The sequence below is a fragment of the Daphnia magna genome, linkage group LG6, assembly GCF_020631705.1.
Source record: "Daphnia magna isolate NIES linkage group LG6, ASM2063170v1.1, whole genome shotgun sequence".
In the NCBI taxonomy this organism is placed as follows: domain Eukaryota; kingdom Metazoa; phylum Arthropoda; class Branchiopoda; order Diplostraca; family Daphniidae; genus Daphnia; species Daphnia magna.
Genome location: NC_059187.1, coordinates 2,793,636 through 2,808,833, shown reverse-complemented (window position 1 = coordinate 2,808,833; position 15,198 = coordinate 2,793,636). Strand labels below are relative to the sequence as shown.

Here is a 15,198-nt window from a genome sequence, read left to right as displayed (position 1 = left end):
GAATTTATCATTGCCAGGTGAAACAATGGCAAATATTCGACTATCAATTCTTTCATCTTTACTGTGGACTGCCATTTTTATGATAGTTGATGGAACCAGTTGCCAAATTTGGTCTTAAAATGATGACGAATGGCAAAACGAATGCAACTATTCCGAATGTGACGATAACAGCCAAATAATTAATGAAGACTGCGGGGAAGCTCATTTACCTGATGATGGCGAAAGAGATCAAGGTAATTCATTTTATTAAACAGGCCATCTGTACATTTCTTATCTAGATTTATTGCTTATTCGCCATTAGGTTTTTCTGAAACAACTCCGGAATTCGAGTTAGACAGAAACTCATGGGAATATCACATCTTGCACAAGACGATCTTCGCTGAGGCTAGAGGTGAACCTGAACTTGGCCAGCGAGCAGTTGCTTGGGTTATTAAAAACCGGGCTGATCAAAATCAAGCGTATTGGGGAGGTAACACGATTATTGGTGTGTGCCTTCATCCCTTCCAGTTTGAATGCTGGAATCTGGACAGGAGCCATCTGATAGATGAGGCTATAAGAAGCGAGCCGGATGCCTTCAACGCCATTGATGTTTGGCTGCCGGAAGTCTATTTAAATCCTGATCCAACTGACGGAGCTGATCACTACAACAATCCCGACAAGGAAGGGTATCCTCCTTGGACGAACAACATCGCTTCCGTTATCAAACTTGGCAATCATCAATTCTATAAAAGCAAATGAGAAGAATTTCATGCTGTTGCTGTGTTGTGAAAGTGTTTGGAAAAGGCAATGTCTTTTAGCCTTCTTTCCGTAAAAAAAACTGGAATCTGGAATCGTGAAACATGTGATGGCTACATCACGTCGTTTATCTTTCACAATGGGAAATATCTATGACAGTAAAGAGGAAAAAAAAAAAAAAACACTGACATTTAACTATTTACACGGAACATTCGAATTCGTAAACTATTGATGTACCTTGAAAGAGGGTCGAACGCGCCTGGGCAAGCGGGGAAGGGGAATCGTTGTGGGTTTCATATTTTCGTCTATCAACCTGGCGTCCCATACAGTCATGAATCCATCATAGCAACTGTACAATTGCCAGATGTTTCGATTGGCAGTGAGTCCCGGAGTTTCGGTTGGACTTGAATCTCAGCAAAGTTGTCTGTATTCCATCTGGACTTTAGACGCGTAACCAGCCGCAACGATTCCTCAGATTACCCAAATGCGTATCCGATGCCCGTGTGTTAGTACACGTCAATTCGATATTTGAATACCAGGGAAAGTCGGATGACAATGAAGAGCTGAAATGAATTTGCCCTTCTGCTGTATATTTAATTCTCGTATTATAGTGACCTCTAATGACGTGGTTTTGAATAGTTTGAGTGACGTGTATTAAACGAATATTAAGTTACATGAAAAAAATTGCTAAATGTCACACCAACGTCTTTCTACAGCTTTAGCCTTTATTGTAACAATAATGTCCTGAAAATATATCGTACAGATCATGACATGTACGGAAACCGCATACAACACCGTTAGCCGGGGAACGGTTAACATGTATCGGCACGTTTTTCATGTAACAAATTCCATCTTTGTGACTAAAATGATTGCAACTCTTATTATCCATGCAGATGCGACCACAGTCTTCTCCAGAGCTAGGTTGATTTCCAATGTCGTAACCAGGAAAATCGCAATTGAACAGCCATTTGACATTACCAGATCCCGTGTTCCAGTCTTCCCAGGCTGCTTCAATCAGGCATGGTGATAGCACAGCAAGTAAAAGAGGTAAGCATAACCATACCATTCTAGATGTCATTTCGCTGTGTGATCTAAACGAAATTGCAGTTAGGTTCATTCATTCTCAAATGAACGTTATTTTTCCTAACTTAGTTTGCTTACCTAAAGAGAACTCGGCTGATCAACAAAAAGCGACCGATGTTTGAGTCGTGGTGGCCGGAGAAGTAGTGATGTGAGAGCAATCCATACGTGCTGCTTTTTATACCGATGCGTGAATCTTGCCCCCGATTTTCTTTTTGATACCGGTTCAAGTTGTGGCGCAAGATGACATGGACGGAAACCGCATACACCACCGTTAGCCGGGGAACGGGGAACATGTATTATCGGTACGGTTTTCATGTAACAAATTCCATTATGATAACTAAAGTGATTACAATTTGAATTTTCTATGCAGATGCGACCACAGTTTTCTCCAGAGCTAGGTTGATTTCCAATGTCGTAACCAGGAAAATCGCAATTGAACAGCCATTTGACACCGCCATACCCCGTGTTCCAGTCTTCCCAGGCTCCTTCAACCAGGCAAGGTGACAGCGCAGCAAGTAAAAGAGGCAAGAATAACAAAACCATTCTAGACGTCATTTTGCTGTGTGATCTATGTTTAAACGAAATCATAATTAGGGTCATCTATTCGTATGAACGTTATTTTTCTCATTAAGTTTACTTACCTAAAGGAATAACTCAGGTGATCAACAATATGCGACAGATGTTTGACTTGTAGTTACCGGGGAAGTAATGATCTTAGAACAATCCGTCCGTGCTGCTTTATATACCAATTCTCAACCCAGCATTTCACTTCAACCGATAGAATTTGATCGATTTTTCTGGATAGCGAATTTTCAAGCTAGAATAAAGAACTTTAAAGGGTTTTTCCTTTTTGTTTAGAGGTAAACTCAAGATGGGCGTTTTTTTCCAATGAACTTTTGTGCTTTTCCACAAACTTCTGGAACAGGCTGTGGCACAGAACACTCTGTGTGCTCACACTCGAGTGCTGTTTTAAGAAAAAGAGGAAACATGTTTATGCAAATCAGACTGGGATTTCCGAAATCATGAGTGTTACTTGTTCTGAAAGTTTTAGTTTTTCCTAATTCTATATGATCGTATCTGAGATAGGCCTATCAGACTTTGGTCAATAATTCTTCAAACAAGGAGAGGATTTAATGGCAGCTTAGGCAACGCCGTTTGCTTGAAAACATTTTTTTTTTCTTTTGGATTTTACAGCAAGTTGACCAGGGGCAAATGAAGACTGTTTCTGGGTTCATCGACTTTTTTGTTTAGTTTTTCAACGACCCGTTCTTTAAGCGTTCTAATTTTTTCAAGTACGGAAGGCGGAATTTCACAAACATAGACTGGGGATTTCAGAGATCATTCACCTTTTACTATTTAAAGAAGCAGGTTCAATAACCAGTTTCGAAAAGATAAAATGCAATGAAATTGTGGTGGTAAAACTGATTCTAAACTTCGTTTTTATTGGTCGAAAATGAATCAATAACCTACGGGGTAATGGCATCATCGATTGGGATCCGTTAAAGATTTGTATATAAAGAGAGGGTCCTACCATTCTAAGAACATAGATTTCCCTGCCACAGCGAGAAAAACTTGAAACAGAGTTTGACTGTCTGATTCACGCTTTATTTTCAAAGGTAAACATATTCAACCATTTAGCCAGTACACTTAAAGTTATTTTATATGATATTTACTATTACTATCCAGATGATATCGACCGTGTCTTTGAAAGCATGTTTTGCACTTTTGTTTGCCGTGATGTCGATCATTACGGATCCTGTCGGTGCGCAATGGAACACCGGTGACGGTGGAGTCAAGTGGCAATTGGATTGTGACTTTAATGGATACGACATTGGCAATCGAGAGATTGCGGGAGATCAATGCGGCAGACTCTGCATCAACACACCAGGCTGCAATCATTTTAGTCACTTCCAAGGAGTCTGTTATTTGAAAAATGCACCGATTGGTACTTCCCGTCAGTACAAAGCTGACTGCGTTTGTGGTTATATTCCAGGTACCAATTGGGAACATTAAGTACCAGAATCCTATATCTATATGCTATATCAATCCTTTCATATCTTTAGCAGGCGGTGGTGGAAGCGGAGGAGTCAAGGGCACTTTCTGGGCGGAGCAATCTGATGCTGGTGGTTGTCAAATGCCTCAAGGTGATTACGTGGTCGTGGATGCCATCGCATTAGGACAATCACAAGCCCTTGGTAACTTGAAATGGCGACAAGGACTGTGCGGCCAGGTGTTGCGAATCGATTGCGGAAACGGACCGGTTGACGCTGTTGTGGCCAGCACTTGCAACTTGAACAGTGACTCTTGCGGAGTGGACATGATTGGCAAGACATGGAGACAAGCAACTGCCAACAAACCACCCGGCATCGTCGATTGTAGCGTCTCTTTAACCAACCGGAATCCAATCAGAGGCAATAATGCTTTATGTTATTTCCGTCCCAATTCGGAGACCAGCAATGCGTACTACGCAATCCTTGGCGTTGTTAACACTGGTGGAAGGATCAGTTCATCGGCTGTAGCTGCTGGAGTGGCTGGTCGTCGGAACAACGATGGCTGGTTTGAATTTAATGGCGCCGGATCACCCCGTTTCACGCCGGACGCTCAAGTTGTCTTTAGTTATGAAGATGGATCGTCTTCTTCTTTCACGATTCGCAATTGTCTCAATGGAGGACAAGTGAAAATTTTCCAGTGAGCGTTTCATTTGCATAATTACTGTAGTTCAGTTAATATTAAACGTTATCTTATTCTCACTGATTTGGTTTAAATGTGATTCTGAGCAGTTGTCAAGTAACACACTATTTTACAGTAAGTATAACGTCATGACAGATGCACTGCTCTTCGGTTATCTGTTATATGTTTACCAGGGAAATCACAGTCAAATTACTGTTGCTTATTAGCTGACAGCTTAAGGGCGTAAACTGTAGGTCAACGTGTTTGATTCGCTCGTTTCCCAAATGTCACTTTTTCCGAACTCCCAAAAGAAGCGCCATCAACCATTGTTAAAGATGACAATTCCTTTGGGATTTGATTTTTCAAATTCTCAGCATAAACTATTAGTCTACACCCACCGTCGGGGTAGTTGCTGGTCCATGTACCTACACTGCTTCGTCTGTCTGGAACATTTACAATTTTGCCCCAGAGATTGCCATTGTCTGTCTTTGCCAGATGTTTTAACGTCATATTCACGTATTGGTACAACTCTTAAGGTAAGTAATGAATAATTAAACGTAATAAGGCCATAATTTGTTACGGAATTGATCATTGTCAGGTGAAGCAATGGCCGATGTTGGACTTTCAGTTTTTTCACCTTTACTGTGGACTGCCATTTTGATGATGGGGACGGATGCAACTATCCCGAATGTGACGATAACAGCCAATTAATTATTGAAGAATACGGGGAAACTAATTTACCCGACGATGGCGAATGAGATCAAGGTAATTCATTTCATAAAACGGACCAAAAGTGTTGTAGCGTCTATACATGTCTTATCTAGTTTCATTGCTTATTTGCCAATCTCGGTTTTAGGTTTTTCGAAACAACTTCGGGATTTGGGTTGAACAGAAACTCATGGGACTACCAAATCTTGCACAGGACTATCTTTGCCGATGCTAGAGGTTAACCCGAACTTGGCCAGCGAGGAGTTGCTTGGGTCATTAAAAACCGGGCTGATCAAAATCAAGCGTATTGGGGAGGTGACACGATCACTGGTTTCTGCCTTCAACCCTTCCAGTTTGAATGCTGCAATCCGGACAGGAGCCATATGTGATAGATGAGGCTATAAGAAGCGAGCCGGATGCCTACAACGCCATTGATGTTTGGCTGCCGGAAGTCTATTTAAATACTGATCCAACCAACGGAGCTGATCACTACAATAATCCTGACAAGGAAGGGTATCCTCCTTGGACGAACAACATCGAACGCGTCATTACAATTGGTAATCATCTATTCTATAAAAGAAAATGAGAATAATTTCACGTTATTTCCGTGTGGTGAAAGTATTTCTAAAAGACAGTGCCTCTTTTATCCTTCTTTCCATAAAGAGAACTGGAATCTGGCTTCGACTTTTGGCGTTTTTCTTTTCGTGTGAGGTCCTGTTGCAAACCAAAGTTGAAGATCCATCTGAAGTCTTACATATGTCTTCTATGATAGTTACCAACAAAGAATAAGAAAGTATAAATTTTTGACCAATTTATCCCTTTCTTCAATAATTGAAATTGGAGTGCGTAGCCCATGTTTCAGTTTATCTCGTAATATTTTTAATGACATTGTATCCACAGACAATTTTGGTAGTATTTCTTCAGAGCATCTGATGAAGGACGTAGCCTACCTTTCTTCTAAAAAACGCTGGCAGTAAAAAAGCCAGACACCTGTCTAAACATCAGGGCATGTTGAAGCTATAGAAGAGCCTGTTTAACCTTCCTCAAGTCCTTGGAGTGCAAGTATAGCCATGTTTAATCGTCTCATCAATCATATTGAGATAGAAGCCGATATTGGATTTCCCAAAAGGTAAACTTGAGGTTGTTTGAAAGTTAGTTGTTCCTTGTTTCGTTTGTTCTCTGGCCACCAGCCACCAGTATGGAGATGTTGCACGGTTCAAAAGGAGAAAACATGCTGGACGAACGATACAAAAGGCTGCTAATAAGCTAGATCAAATGCCAGGAAGTGTTGAATTTCGACACAAACACACGTCCACAAACACGCTTTCCACATTTTCTTTCCCAAAAAAGGAAAGGAAGTTTTCGTTGCTAGGGCCGTAGTTAGGGAAAAAGAGCCAGAGGTGGCTGTGGGTCGGTAGGAGGATGCCAAACTTTAGTTCAACAGGGAGATAACCAGCTTCCTGGCCGTTCTTGTAGAAGGCTATGTTGGAAACTCTTCCTTGCTTTTGTTCACTTGTGACTGCGCCTCAATTGTCTCCGGTACCTCACTTGTTTTACTGACGGCTAGTCAATTGCTACGTGACACTCTCTCATCCCACATTTTGGTAAAGTTTCTTTCCTTCCGTTTTCATTGTTACAATAATGTGTCACGCTGGTGTAACACATGTGTTGGACCTTGATGTTTACCTGTATTAAATACAGATGCCTCATGTCACTCAATTGAGAACATTGTATACTATTATTTAAACAGGAAGAAGCAAGCCCCAGTCGAGGCCTTGTAAGTTGAAATTTTTGGCAAATTTCAAAGAATAATCTTTATTTTAGCAAAAGAACCAGGTTAACAAATCACAGTTTGATTGCAACAGCTCTAAACGTAAACTGAAAACAGAATCTTATCGTTGTTTCATCGCTCTAGGCCTTTTGACCAACTGCTTCAAAATGAAAGCTGAGGTAAAACCATTTGGCCCATTGCATAATATCTTGTACAAATGTACACTCTTTCCAATTTCTCTGTTTTCTTAAAACATGTACTACTACGCGCAAACTTTGTGTTGCTGTGTAATAGTTTATATGTTTTGCCTTGATTTTTGCTCTGATGCTGGATACGTCCACTGCAGTGCCGTTTGCCGGTAAGTCCAGGACACGACGAGACGCACCTCCATACGGATGCAAGAGCTGGTGGCGAATACGTCAGGGTAGCACGTGCTGGGAATCGGCTAGAATTTGTGGAATCGACCTGAATACCCTTTACCGTTACAATGGAGTTTTGGAAGGTGGTAGGGCCTGCAATTATTTGAAAATTGGAAATTTTCTTTGCTGCGAATATGGAACGAAAGAGTCCGAGGAATATAATTACGGTTATTCGTACGGAGTGTATGGTGGATGGTGAAATCTCACTGAATGAACTTCAAATCCATTCGAAACAGCATAACGTCTTTTGAATAATTCACGTTTTTTTTTCTGGATTACACTAGAAAAGTAACCTGTGAACTAACCTATTTTGGGGATTCAAATACTAGTAATGGTGAATGTATATTTCTATTGCTTTACTGATGTTGAAGTTTATTACAATTTCTAAATAAAATTCTCTTCCATATATATATATCTTGAAATTCGATGGAACTTACCGTTAAAACCAGATGCTGTATTTTGATTTATTAGCCAAAAAGGAAATAAGCCCGACTTTTTAAGCCCTACTCTTGGCACAAAAAATTGGGCTTAAAAAGTCAACTGGTAATGAAACCTAACCTGCCAATGAAAATTTAACGCTGAATCCGAAAAAAATATTAGTTTTCCAACAAACTGAATGGTTTTTGAATAAAACAGAATCAAAGGTGGTTTATCGCAACCACTTTGAATTTGAATAACTCATAAACTATAAATCTCAAGGGGGTACTGCATTAATTGCGGGATCTCTGTAAAATTACCAAAATAAATGGTAAACTAGAGAACAGGGGTTTTCTATAAAAAAGTGGGTCAAATGGCGTTTCGTATTAACATTGATTGGTCTATGCAGTAAATTCCAATAACATGTGATCAGCAGAGAAATTTGAATCCGCCCCAAATGCACAGCTTGAGCGTGGTCATTGACCTAGTGTTTTAAACCTTTCGATACAAACTAACCAAGTAAATAAGCATGTAGAAATCTGTTGACTTGTTTTTCTGAAGTCAATAATTTTTTTAAAGTTGATAAACTGTTTGAGAAACAAAAGAATTGTTTTCTGTCGCATTCCAACAAATGGAAGGTGCCGGTGCGATAAGCTTCATTCGTTCAGAAGACATCCGTCTGCTTGTCAAAGTCCCTTTGGGCATGGTCTCATGGGAACAAATGCTTTGAAACTAGTCATTGTTTACAAGTCTGAGCAATCAGTCGTCAACGAAGCTATTATTAAAAAGCCCATAGTCTAGCCTAGTGTCAATATAATAGCTTCCATTAAACAATGAACAGAGATGTGGATGTCATATTACCAGATTCAGATGTGGCTAGTGAGGTGACATTAGATTCGTCTTCAGATGTTGGAAGGTAACTGAAGAGTCGATATAAACGTAGATAATAAAGTGTAGACTAATCCTTTGTGTTCAATAATTTCAGAGCTTCGCCTACGCTGAAAGGCTTACAAAATCGAGAAAGCAATCCAAAACAAAGAACTAGACGACCATTCCATTTTCAGACAACTATTTCAGCAAATCGTGCAGAGTCTCCAATATTGGTTGATGCAGTACCATATGATAATGCTCAGGAAGCCACATATTCACGCTATAAATATTACCAAAGACTAAGAGGGCCCGCCATTGGAGATGATCAAGCTTTGGTACAGTATTCACATTTTCTGTATAACACATTTATAAACTGGAGTTTCCTTCTGCATGGGAAATTTCTAGGAAAATTCCTTTGACAACCACATTATTTTGTTTAGTTGATACCTGACCATGTTGTGCCATCAATATTTTTCTACCCATACATTCCTGGCACAGTTCCTTTGACTGGCAAACAAAGCAGTTTGATTACTATGTAAATAAAGCATATAGATTTTTTTTTTTTACTCTAGTTGCTCAGCCATAATCTTGCTATGATTTTGAATATATGTTCTTCTAGATTTGCAGTATGGAACACAATGATGGGTACTTCTTTACTCTCTATGCCGTGGGCTGTTGAGCAAGCAGGACTTCTTGCTGGTTTATCTCTTATCGTCGTAATGGCGGGCATCTGCTTCTATACCGCCTTTTGCATCCTCCAAGTGTACGGCATTTATGGTAAATATTCAAGTTGTTATAGTCTTTCCAAATGTCGCACGTTTTAATTCAAGGATCATTTCAGGTGAAAAGGAAAATCTAGCCGATTTTCCTGATTTGTGCATGTTCCTGCTTGGACGTGTCGGGCAATGGGTTTCAGTTCTGTTTTCGGCTCTATCCTTACTGGGTGCCAGTGCGGTTTACTGGGTTCTTATGTCCAATTTCTTGTACCACACAGTCAAATATGTGTATGGTAAGTACTCCAACTAATTAATACGTTAACGTGTGAAATTGACACTAGTCATTTTATTATTTTCATTTTAACAGATCTTATTACAACGACGTCTTCAGTTCATCTGTTTACAATTGATGACAACAGTTCGGCGTTTAATCGTGAGTCTCTGTATTGCTTTCCTTCTTTGCGTCGTTCATTCAAAGCTTACTTTTTGTACCAAACAGTTTTTTGCCCGGATCCTATTGATAATCTTAGTTACTCATCTCTTCTGAATGGGCCGCTTTTCCGGAATGGAGCGTCTACGTTTGATAAAATTTGGAATCTGGATCTGACAGTCCCTATTTACATGGCTTTACTGTTATTGCCATTAATCTGTCTGAAATCAGCCACGTTCTTCACCAAGTTCAATGCGCTGGGTACCGTTTCGGTATTCTACATTATGGGGTTTGTCGTGACAAAAGCTTCACAATGGGGAGTACATGTCGAATTCAACGACACGTCTTCGCCTTTTTACGTGCCTCTGTTACGCTCCAATTTCCCGGCTTTGTCAGGCATGTTATCCCTTGCGTTGTATTTACACAACTGCGTCGTCAGTATCATGAAGAACAATCGGCATCAAGAGAGCAATGTGAGTCATTTGCTTTACTCATTGAAACGTATCGTTTTTGTTTAAAGCTAACTCATCTTCTGACTTAGGGTCGAGATCTGAGTATTGCCTACATTCTAGTTGCGCTGACGTATTTGGGCATTGGAGCAACTTTCTACCTCACTTTTCCTCTAGAGAAGGATTGCATTGAAGATGTATTTTGAACCCTATTTAATCAACTACGGAACAGATTACAATAATCTTTAATTTTCTTCATTCAGAATTTGTTGAACAACTTCTCACGATCGGATACACTTACAGTCATAGCCCGAGTGTTTCTGCTCTTTCAGATGATGACTGTCTTCCCGTTACTCGCTTACATCTTGAGAACGCAGATCCTATATGCCTTCTTCAATTCAATTTATCCCAGCTTCTCCCACGTCTTTTCACTCAACGTGGCCTTGCTGACCATCTGCGTTATATTCGCCATCTTTTTGCCGCAGGTCGGCACAATAACGAGGTATCAGAATCAAATATATCAAGCCTTTTGTTGCAAGCCTTCGTATCATTTCTGAATTCTCCACTATTTCTTGACAAGGTTCTCCGGCGCGTTGTGTGGGCTCGTATACGTTTTCACGCTGCCCAGTATATTGTACGTAGTGTCGTATAGGAAGCAGAACAACGGCCATGCTCCCGCATGGGTGTACATTGTGCATGGTCTTATCATATTGTGCGGTCTACTAAACTTAATTGCCCAGTTCATCGTAACCAATTGATGACCCACATGTCAGGTCAGTTGGTTTTCAAAATATAACGTTCAATTCGTTTATTTCCTTTCATATTTCACCGACATCTTTTAGTATCTTTTTCTCGAGAATCTTAAAATCTTCAAAATATGCTTCTCGACTGTTGTAGAGTAACTGAGGTTCAGGCAAGGGGATCGCTGGGGTAGCCGTACTTGGCTGTAGCATTTGCGCCATTGATAAGCGATGTCGTACCTCTTTATCCACAAAAGTTTCAACCTTTGTCAGCTGAATTTAGGATGTAAAAGTTATAGAACATGCGCAGGAGGAAAAAAAACTAATCCGTTTCGCATTTACCTCTCGCACGCCTGGGCATAAACTCTTGGTATAAAAAGGCAGCAAAGTAATTTTACCCGTTCCATCTGCATCTGTTATGGCGATATACGTTCCTTCTTCGTCCCGTCCGAAACCAATGGCTGCTCATTTGCATGAGAAATTCAACCTCATCGAAAAGTTGAAAGATGTTTTAGCCGAACAAGTAATTACCCGTAATGGCCGATCTAGAAATGCGCATTTGCCGTTGTGGTCTCGATGTAGAAATGACAATATCCCAAATTTCCACTAGACCGTCCGCCAATCCGATGGCTACCACCGAAGTTTGCCACGGTGACCAAGCGGCTGATTGGATCGTTACCGGCCTTGGAGCCAGTTCTAATACAGGGCCTTCCTAATCATTTCATTGTTTAATTTTTTAATTAAAAAACCCCAAAGGAAGCTAGGAATTTATTCGTACCAGTTCGACAGACTTCCAGAGTGCCCAGATCCTACCTCCGATGGATAATACCGTATTCGAAATATGAGGAGCTGGAATGATATCGACGACAGGACCGTCGTGAAAGGCGATGCACAAATTTGCCGTGCAAGCTTTTCCCGAAATCGTTGAATCAAAACAATTCGCAGTGAGAAATGTGAGATTACTAACCTGCGCCGCGTTCCATGTCAGAATAGTTTCTCCAATCCATGATGAAAATCTCTCCCTCCTCAGTTCCAGCGATGCAAATTGGCGGATAAACAGCCAACTCTGAAAGACGCGCTATGGGAGAAAAAACGAGCAGTTAACCTTTTTTTTTTTTTTTTTAATCTTGATCTCGTAGAATTGCGCCATTTTAACATTACAGTGTGCCTTTTTCTCCGAATGGTCGATCATCGTGAAACATGTGATGGCCACATCACGTCGTTTATCTTTCACAATGGGAAATATCTATGGCAGTAAATTGGAAAAAAACAAACAACGTTGACATTTAACTATTTACACGGAACATTCGAATTCGTAAACTATTAATGTACCTTGAAAGCGGGTCGAACGCGACTGGGCAAGCGGGGAATGGGAATCGTAGTGGGTTTGATATTTTCGTCTATCAACCTGGCGTCCCATACAGTCATGAATCCATCATAGCAACTGTACAATTGCCAGATGTTTCGATTGGCAGTGAGTCCTACGGGTCCTTTAGCCGAAAACTGATTTCAACTGAATTATTGATTTACCATCGATAAAGGTCAAGTAGAAACAGTCCTAACCTCAACGGAACCGGTAGTCCATTCGATGCGTCTGCTAGTACACGGGTAGTTTTCCAAAGTTGCAGCTACGGGAACGACAATTGGGGTGGCTTCTTTCTGACGGACTTGTTGCCATTTGTTTTTGGGACCTTTTAAGAGCATTGCGTGACTCGAAACATCCCAAACGACGATCATGCCCGAATGACAGGATGCAGCCAGAATGTATGGATGTTGATTGTTGAAACGGATGGCCAGAATATCATCAGGCGCTTCCAAAATAATCTAGCCCGATAATCGTTTGTGCTTGATTCAATTATTTAGATTACGTACAAAAAGCTTACTGTCGGTTCCAGCAATTGGGAAGTCTTCCAGATGATGGCGAAATGGCGACCGTTGTTTCGACTTGAATCTCGGAAAAGTTGTCTGTGTTCCATCTGGATTTTAGACGCGTAACCAGCCGCAACGATTCCTAAGATTACCGAAATGCGTATCCGATGCCCGTGTGTTAGTATACGTCAATTCGATATTTGAATACCAGGGAAAGTCGGATGACAATGAAGAGACGAAACGAATTTGCCTTCACACAATTCTCCTTGATGCATCAAGCGTCGAGGAGCTCGAGCGGTCCATCGCTGACTTTTCACTGGTGATTTTCGTGGGCTGTCATTTGCTTTCATTGGATCCCGACTGTCATCCGAACAAACAAGTTTGCTCACATGATCGTTGAATGGATTGAATAGGCAGTTCTCTACCAGCACGCGTTCGACTCTGTTAAAACAAAAATGGGGGATTCTTAATGATGCGGTCATTTGATTGATTGTGAATTACATACCGCAACGAAGCTTTACTAAGGAATGTTTGGAAGCCAACGGAAGATAAGTGATGATCGATTTCTTGTTGATTAAACTGTCTCGCTTCGTACTGGCTCGTGGCATGTCTTGGATAACTGCAAGGAGAAAAAATAAAGAACCGACCTTCGAGTACGGAGACATCAAACAAAGCAAACCCATTGGCTAAAACAGGCTAAACTGGTTTTTCCATTAACCAAAATGGACCCCTAAAATAATGTGTGCGTTTTTTTTTTTCGGAACGTCTTTTCGGGAGTACGTGGGAGCGGAGAAAAAAAAAAGGGACCTCACAAATAAAACACCAATTAAAAAATCTAACCGACCCTCATGGAAGTCGGGAAAATCGTCCAGCGTAGCGGGCGGATACGTGCTGCCGTGCTATCAAGTATGTAATGTTTTTTTCTTCTTTTTTTTAAGAGATCATCGTGAATGTGGGAAGCTACCATTTGAATTCTTGACTGTAAAAACTGATGAGAGACTTGATATTGGACGATGTCGAGGTTATCGCGTTTAAGAGGTTAATCGTGAACTGCTAATCGATGTAAAGCGAGCGAATTAAATTTACTTCAGCATAGTCTGTGAACTTCCGGTCTTGGATCCTCCAGCCGCCTGTTTGCAATTTAAAAGAAAGACAGAAATTAGCGATGCGTGGATGGCATTTTTAAAGCTGTGTAAAAGTAGGAGTCAACACGATGACGTCATAAAGAAAAAATGATTTGCTAAAGAAGCTAAAAACCCGAAAAAGAAGGAAAATGGGAATTAAACAAAACAAACAAAAAATGTGCGTGATTTTTATGTACTCTGAATGGAAAACGAGAAAAGATCGTGAACGACCGGCGCCAGTCATCGACAAATGACCGTTCCGATTTCCCCACGGCTGGAAACTTACACGCATAACAGCAGCAATGGGCATCGACTGGCAGTCGAATGGGATCTGGTGTCACAAGACTCTTTCGGGAAAGTTATGTTTACGAGACGTAATAAAAAATGAAGTGCTGTACCAAATGGACTCGGCTGTACGTATACAATGCCACCATTTGAAAAGACGGTTTGTTTTTGTGTGTGTGTTTTTTTCTTTTTTTTATAGAAAAAAGAAGAAGGCTAGAAAACAAAAGACAACAAAAGTTACGTCACCTGGACACCACGAGTGCGCCTGCGGATGGGGTGCGACAAGAGGTCGGTGACGGTTACAGGCGGAAATTCTGCCGTTAATTCGGCATGGTTGGCAGCGTCCTTGGTGACGAATTGACACTCCCGTGGCAAACAGTTTGTATAAACAATCACTTGCAGCTTTTTTTGTAATGCAAGGTTCCCAAATAGTAAATTATATTAAGCAAACCGTGAAAGATGGTTGAAAAGAAATTCTTTACCGGACTTTTCGGAGCTGTTGGCTCTTCCATGGCGGTACGGTGAAAAGCTTGACACGTCGTTATGGCAACAACAGACTAGGACGATAATGCAGCGGCAAAGTTCCAAAGATAGAGGGAAAACATAAAAAAAAAAAAAAGAAAAAGAAAAATCACCAAAACAAAACCGGTTCAGAGCTGCCTGCGTTCGTGGCGAAGGTGACTCTGGAGCTCACGTTTATCTTAGCATAATATCCCGAGTCAAATGAACGACATTACGCTAAGATTCACGAAAGTACAAAGTCACTTTTCATTTTTTCCTCCGAAAAAAAAAAAAAATCGTGAAAAAAGAACAGATGTAGTGCGTGTGTAAACAGCCGAGTCGTCAGTTTTGCTGCCTGACCCAATATGCTGGCCGGCCGATCCGATCCACTAGGTTTTTATAGGATTCAAG

The 15,198-nt window shown here is 40.8% G+C and overlaps 5 protein-coding genes across 6 annotated transcripts; 4 read left to right on the top strand and 1 right to left on the bottom strand.

Moving 5' to 3' along the window:
* Nucleotides 1–118: 118 nt before the first annotated feature.
* Nucleotides 119–1,795, top strand: LOC116924653 (spore cortex-lytic enzyme; the record flags this gene model as incomplete). The annotated part of the gene is made up of 2 exons (XM_032931189.2): nucleotides 119–233; nucleotides 302–1,795. Coding segments are annotated over 2 exons (552 nt in total), but the record flags the coding sequence as incomplete, so codon positions are not given.
* Nucleotides 1,796–2,323: 528 nt separating this feature from the next.
* LOC116924652 lies at nucleotides 2,324–4,568 on the top strand. The gene is made up of 4 exons (XM_045174656.1): nucleotides 2,324–2,342; nucleotides 3,324–3,434; nucleotides 3,505–3,811; nucleotides 3,882–4,568. The coding sequence occupies exons 3-4, from the start codon at nucleotides 3,505–3,507 to the stop codon at nucleotides 4,508–4,510; spliced, it is 936 nt and encodes a 311-aa protein (XP_045030591.1). The 5' UTR covers nucleotides 2,324–2,342; nucleotides 3,324–3,434; the 3' UTR covers nucleotides 4,511–4,568.
* Nucleotides 4,569–6,632: 2,064 nt separating this feature from the next.
* On the top strand, nucleotides 6,633–7,794 carry LOC123473628. The gene is made up of 4 exons (XM_045174664.1): nucleotides 6,633–6,800; nucleotides 6,947–6,973; nucleotides 7,027–7,146; nucleotides 7,262–7,794. The coding sequence occupies exons 3-4, from the start codon at nucleotides 7,135–7,137 to the stop codon at nucleotides 7,583–7,585; spliced, it is 336 nt and encodes a 111-aa protein (XP_045030599.1). The 5' UTR covers nucleotides 6,633–6,800; nucleotides 6,947–6,973; nucleotides 7,027–7,134; the 3' UTR covers nucleotides 7,586–7,794.
* Nucleotides 7,795–8,450: 656 nt separating this feature from the next.
* LOC116924645 (sodium-coupled neutral amino acid transporter 9) lies at nucleotides 8,451–11,079 on the top strand. The gene is made up of 10 exons (XM_032931177.2): nucleotides 8,451–8,719; nucleotides 8,789–9,008; nucleotides 9,114–9,208; nucleotides 9,293–9,450; nucleotides 9,515–9,682; nucleotides 9,757–9,822; nucleotides 9,889–10,292; nucleotides 10,361–10,465; nucleotides 10,532–10,770; nucleotides 10,849–11,079. Exons 1-10 carry the CDS (start codon nucleotides 8,637–8,639, stop codon nucleotides 11,024–11,026), a joined length of 1,716 nt encoding a protein of 571 aa, XP_032787068.2. The 5' UTR covers nucleotides 8,451–8,636; the 3' UTR covers nucleotides 11,027–11,079.
* On the bottom strand, nucleotides 11,062–14,942 carry LOC116924644 (dynein axonemal intermediate chain 3). 2 transcript variants are annotated; one of them, XM_045174649.1, is made up of 15 exons: nucleotides 14,922–14,940; nucleotides 14,769–14,843; nucleotides 14,533–14,688; nucleotides 13,964–14,007; nucleotides 13,383–13,496; nucleotides 13,086–13,318; nucleotides 12,892–13,019; nucleotides 12,572–12,832; nucleotides 12,341–12,511; nucleotides 12,170–12,254; nucleotides 11,976–12,086; nucleotides 11,787–11,917; nucleotides 11,540–11,720; nucleotides 11,351–11,469; nucleotides 11,062–11,281 (listed from the first exon to the last, which is right to left on the bottom strand). In XM_045174649.1, the coding sequence occupies exons 2-15, from the start codon at nucleotides 14,796–14,798 to the stop codon at nucleotides 11,087–11,089; spliced, it is 1,959 nt and encodes a 652-aa protein (XP_045030584.1). In that variant the 5' UTR covers nucleotides 14,799–14,843; nucleotides 14,922–14,940; the 3' UTR covers nucleotides 11,062–11,086. The 2 variants fall into 2 exon arrangements, with proteins under 2 accessions (XP_045030584.1, XP_032787067.2); XM_032931176.2 differs by having other exon boundaries at nucleotides 14,769–14,942.
* Nucleotides 14,943–15,198: the final 256 nt, after the last annotated feature.

Coding starts and splice junctions, on each gene's coding strand:
- LOC116924644 (XM_032931176.2), bottom strand. CDS start 14,798: ATGGAAGAGCCAACAGCTCCGAAAAGTCCG. Junction 13,497..13,963: donor AGTTCACAGACTATGCTGAA/GTAAATTTAATT, acceptor TTCTCCTTGCAG/TTATCCAAGACATGCCACGA. Junction 11,282..11,350: donor TATGCCCAGGCGTGCGAGAG/GTAAATGCGAAA, acceptor TCCTAAATTCAG/CTGACAAAGGTTGAAACTTT.
- LOC116924652 (XM_045174656.1), top strand. CDS start 3,505: ATGATATCGACCGTGTCTTTGAAAGCATGTTTTGCACTTTTGTTTGCC. Junction 3,812..3,881: donor CGTTTGTGGTTATATTCCAG/GTACCAATTGGG, acceptor TCATATCTTTAG/CAGGCGGTGGTGGAAGCGGA.
- LOC116924645 (XM_032931177.2), top strand. CDS start 8,637: ATGAACAGAGATGTGGATGTCATATTACCAGATTCAGATGTGGCTAGT. Junction 8,720..8,788: donor TCGTCTTCAGATGTTGGAAG/GTAACTGAAGAG, acceptor CAATAATTTCAG/AGCTTCGCCTACGCTGAAAG. Junction 9,823..9,888: donor CAACAGTTCGGCGTTTAATC/GTGAGTCTCTGT, acceptor TGTACCAAACAG/TTTTTTGCCCGGATCCTATT.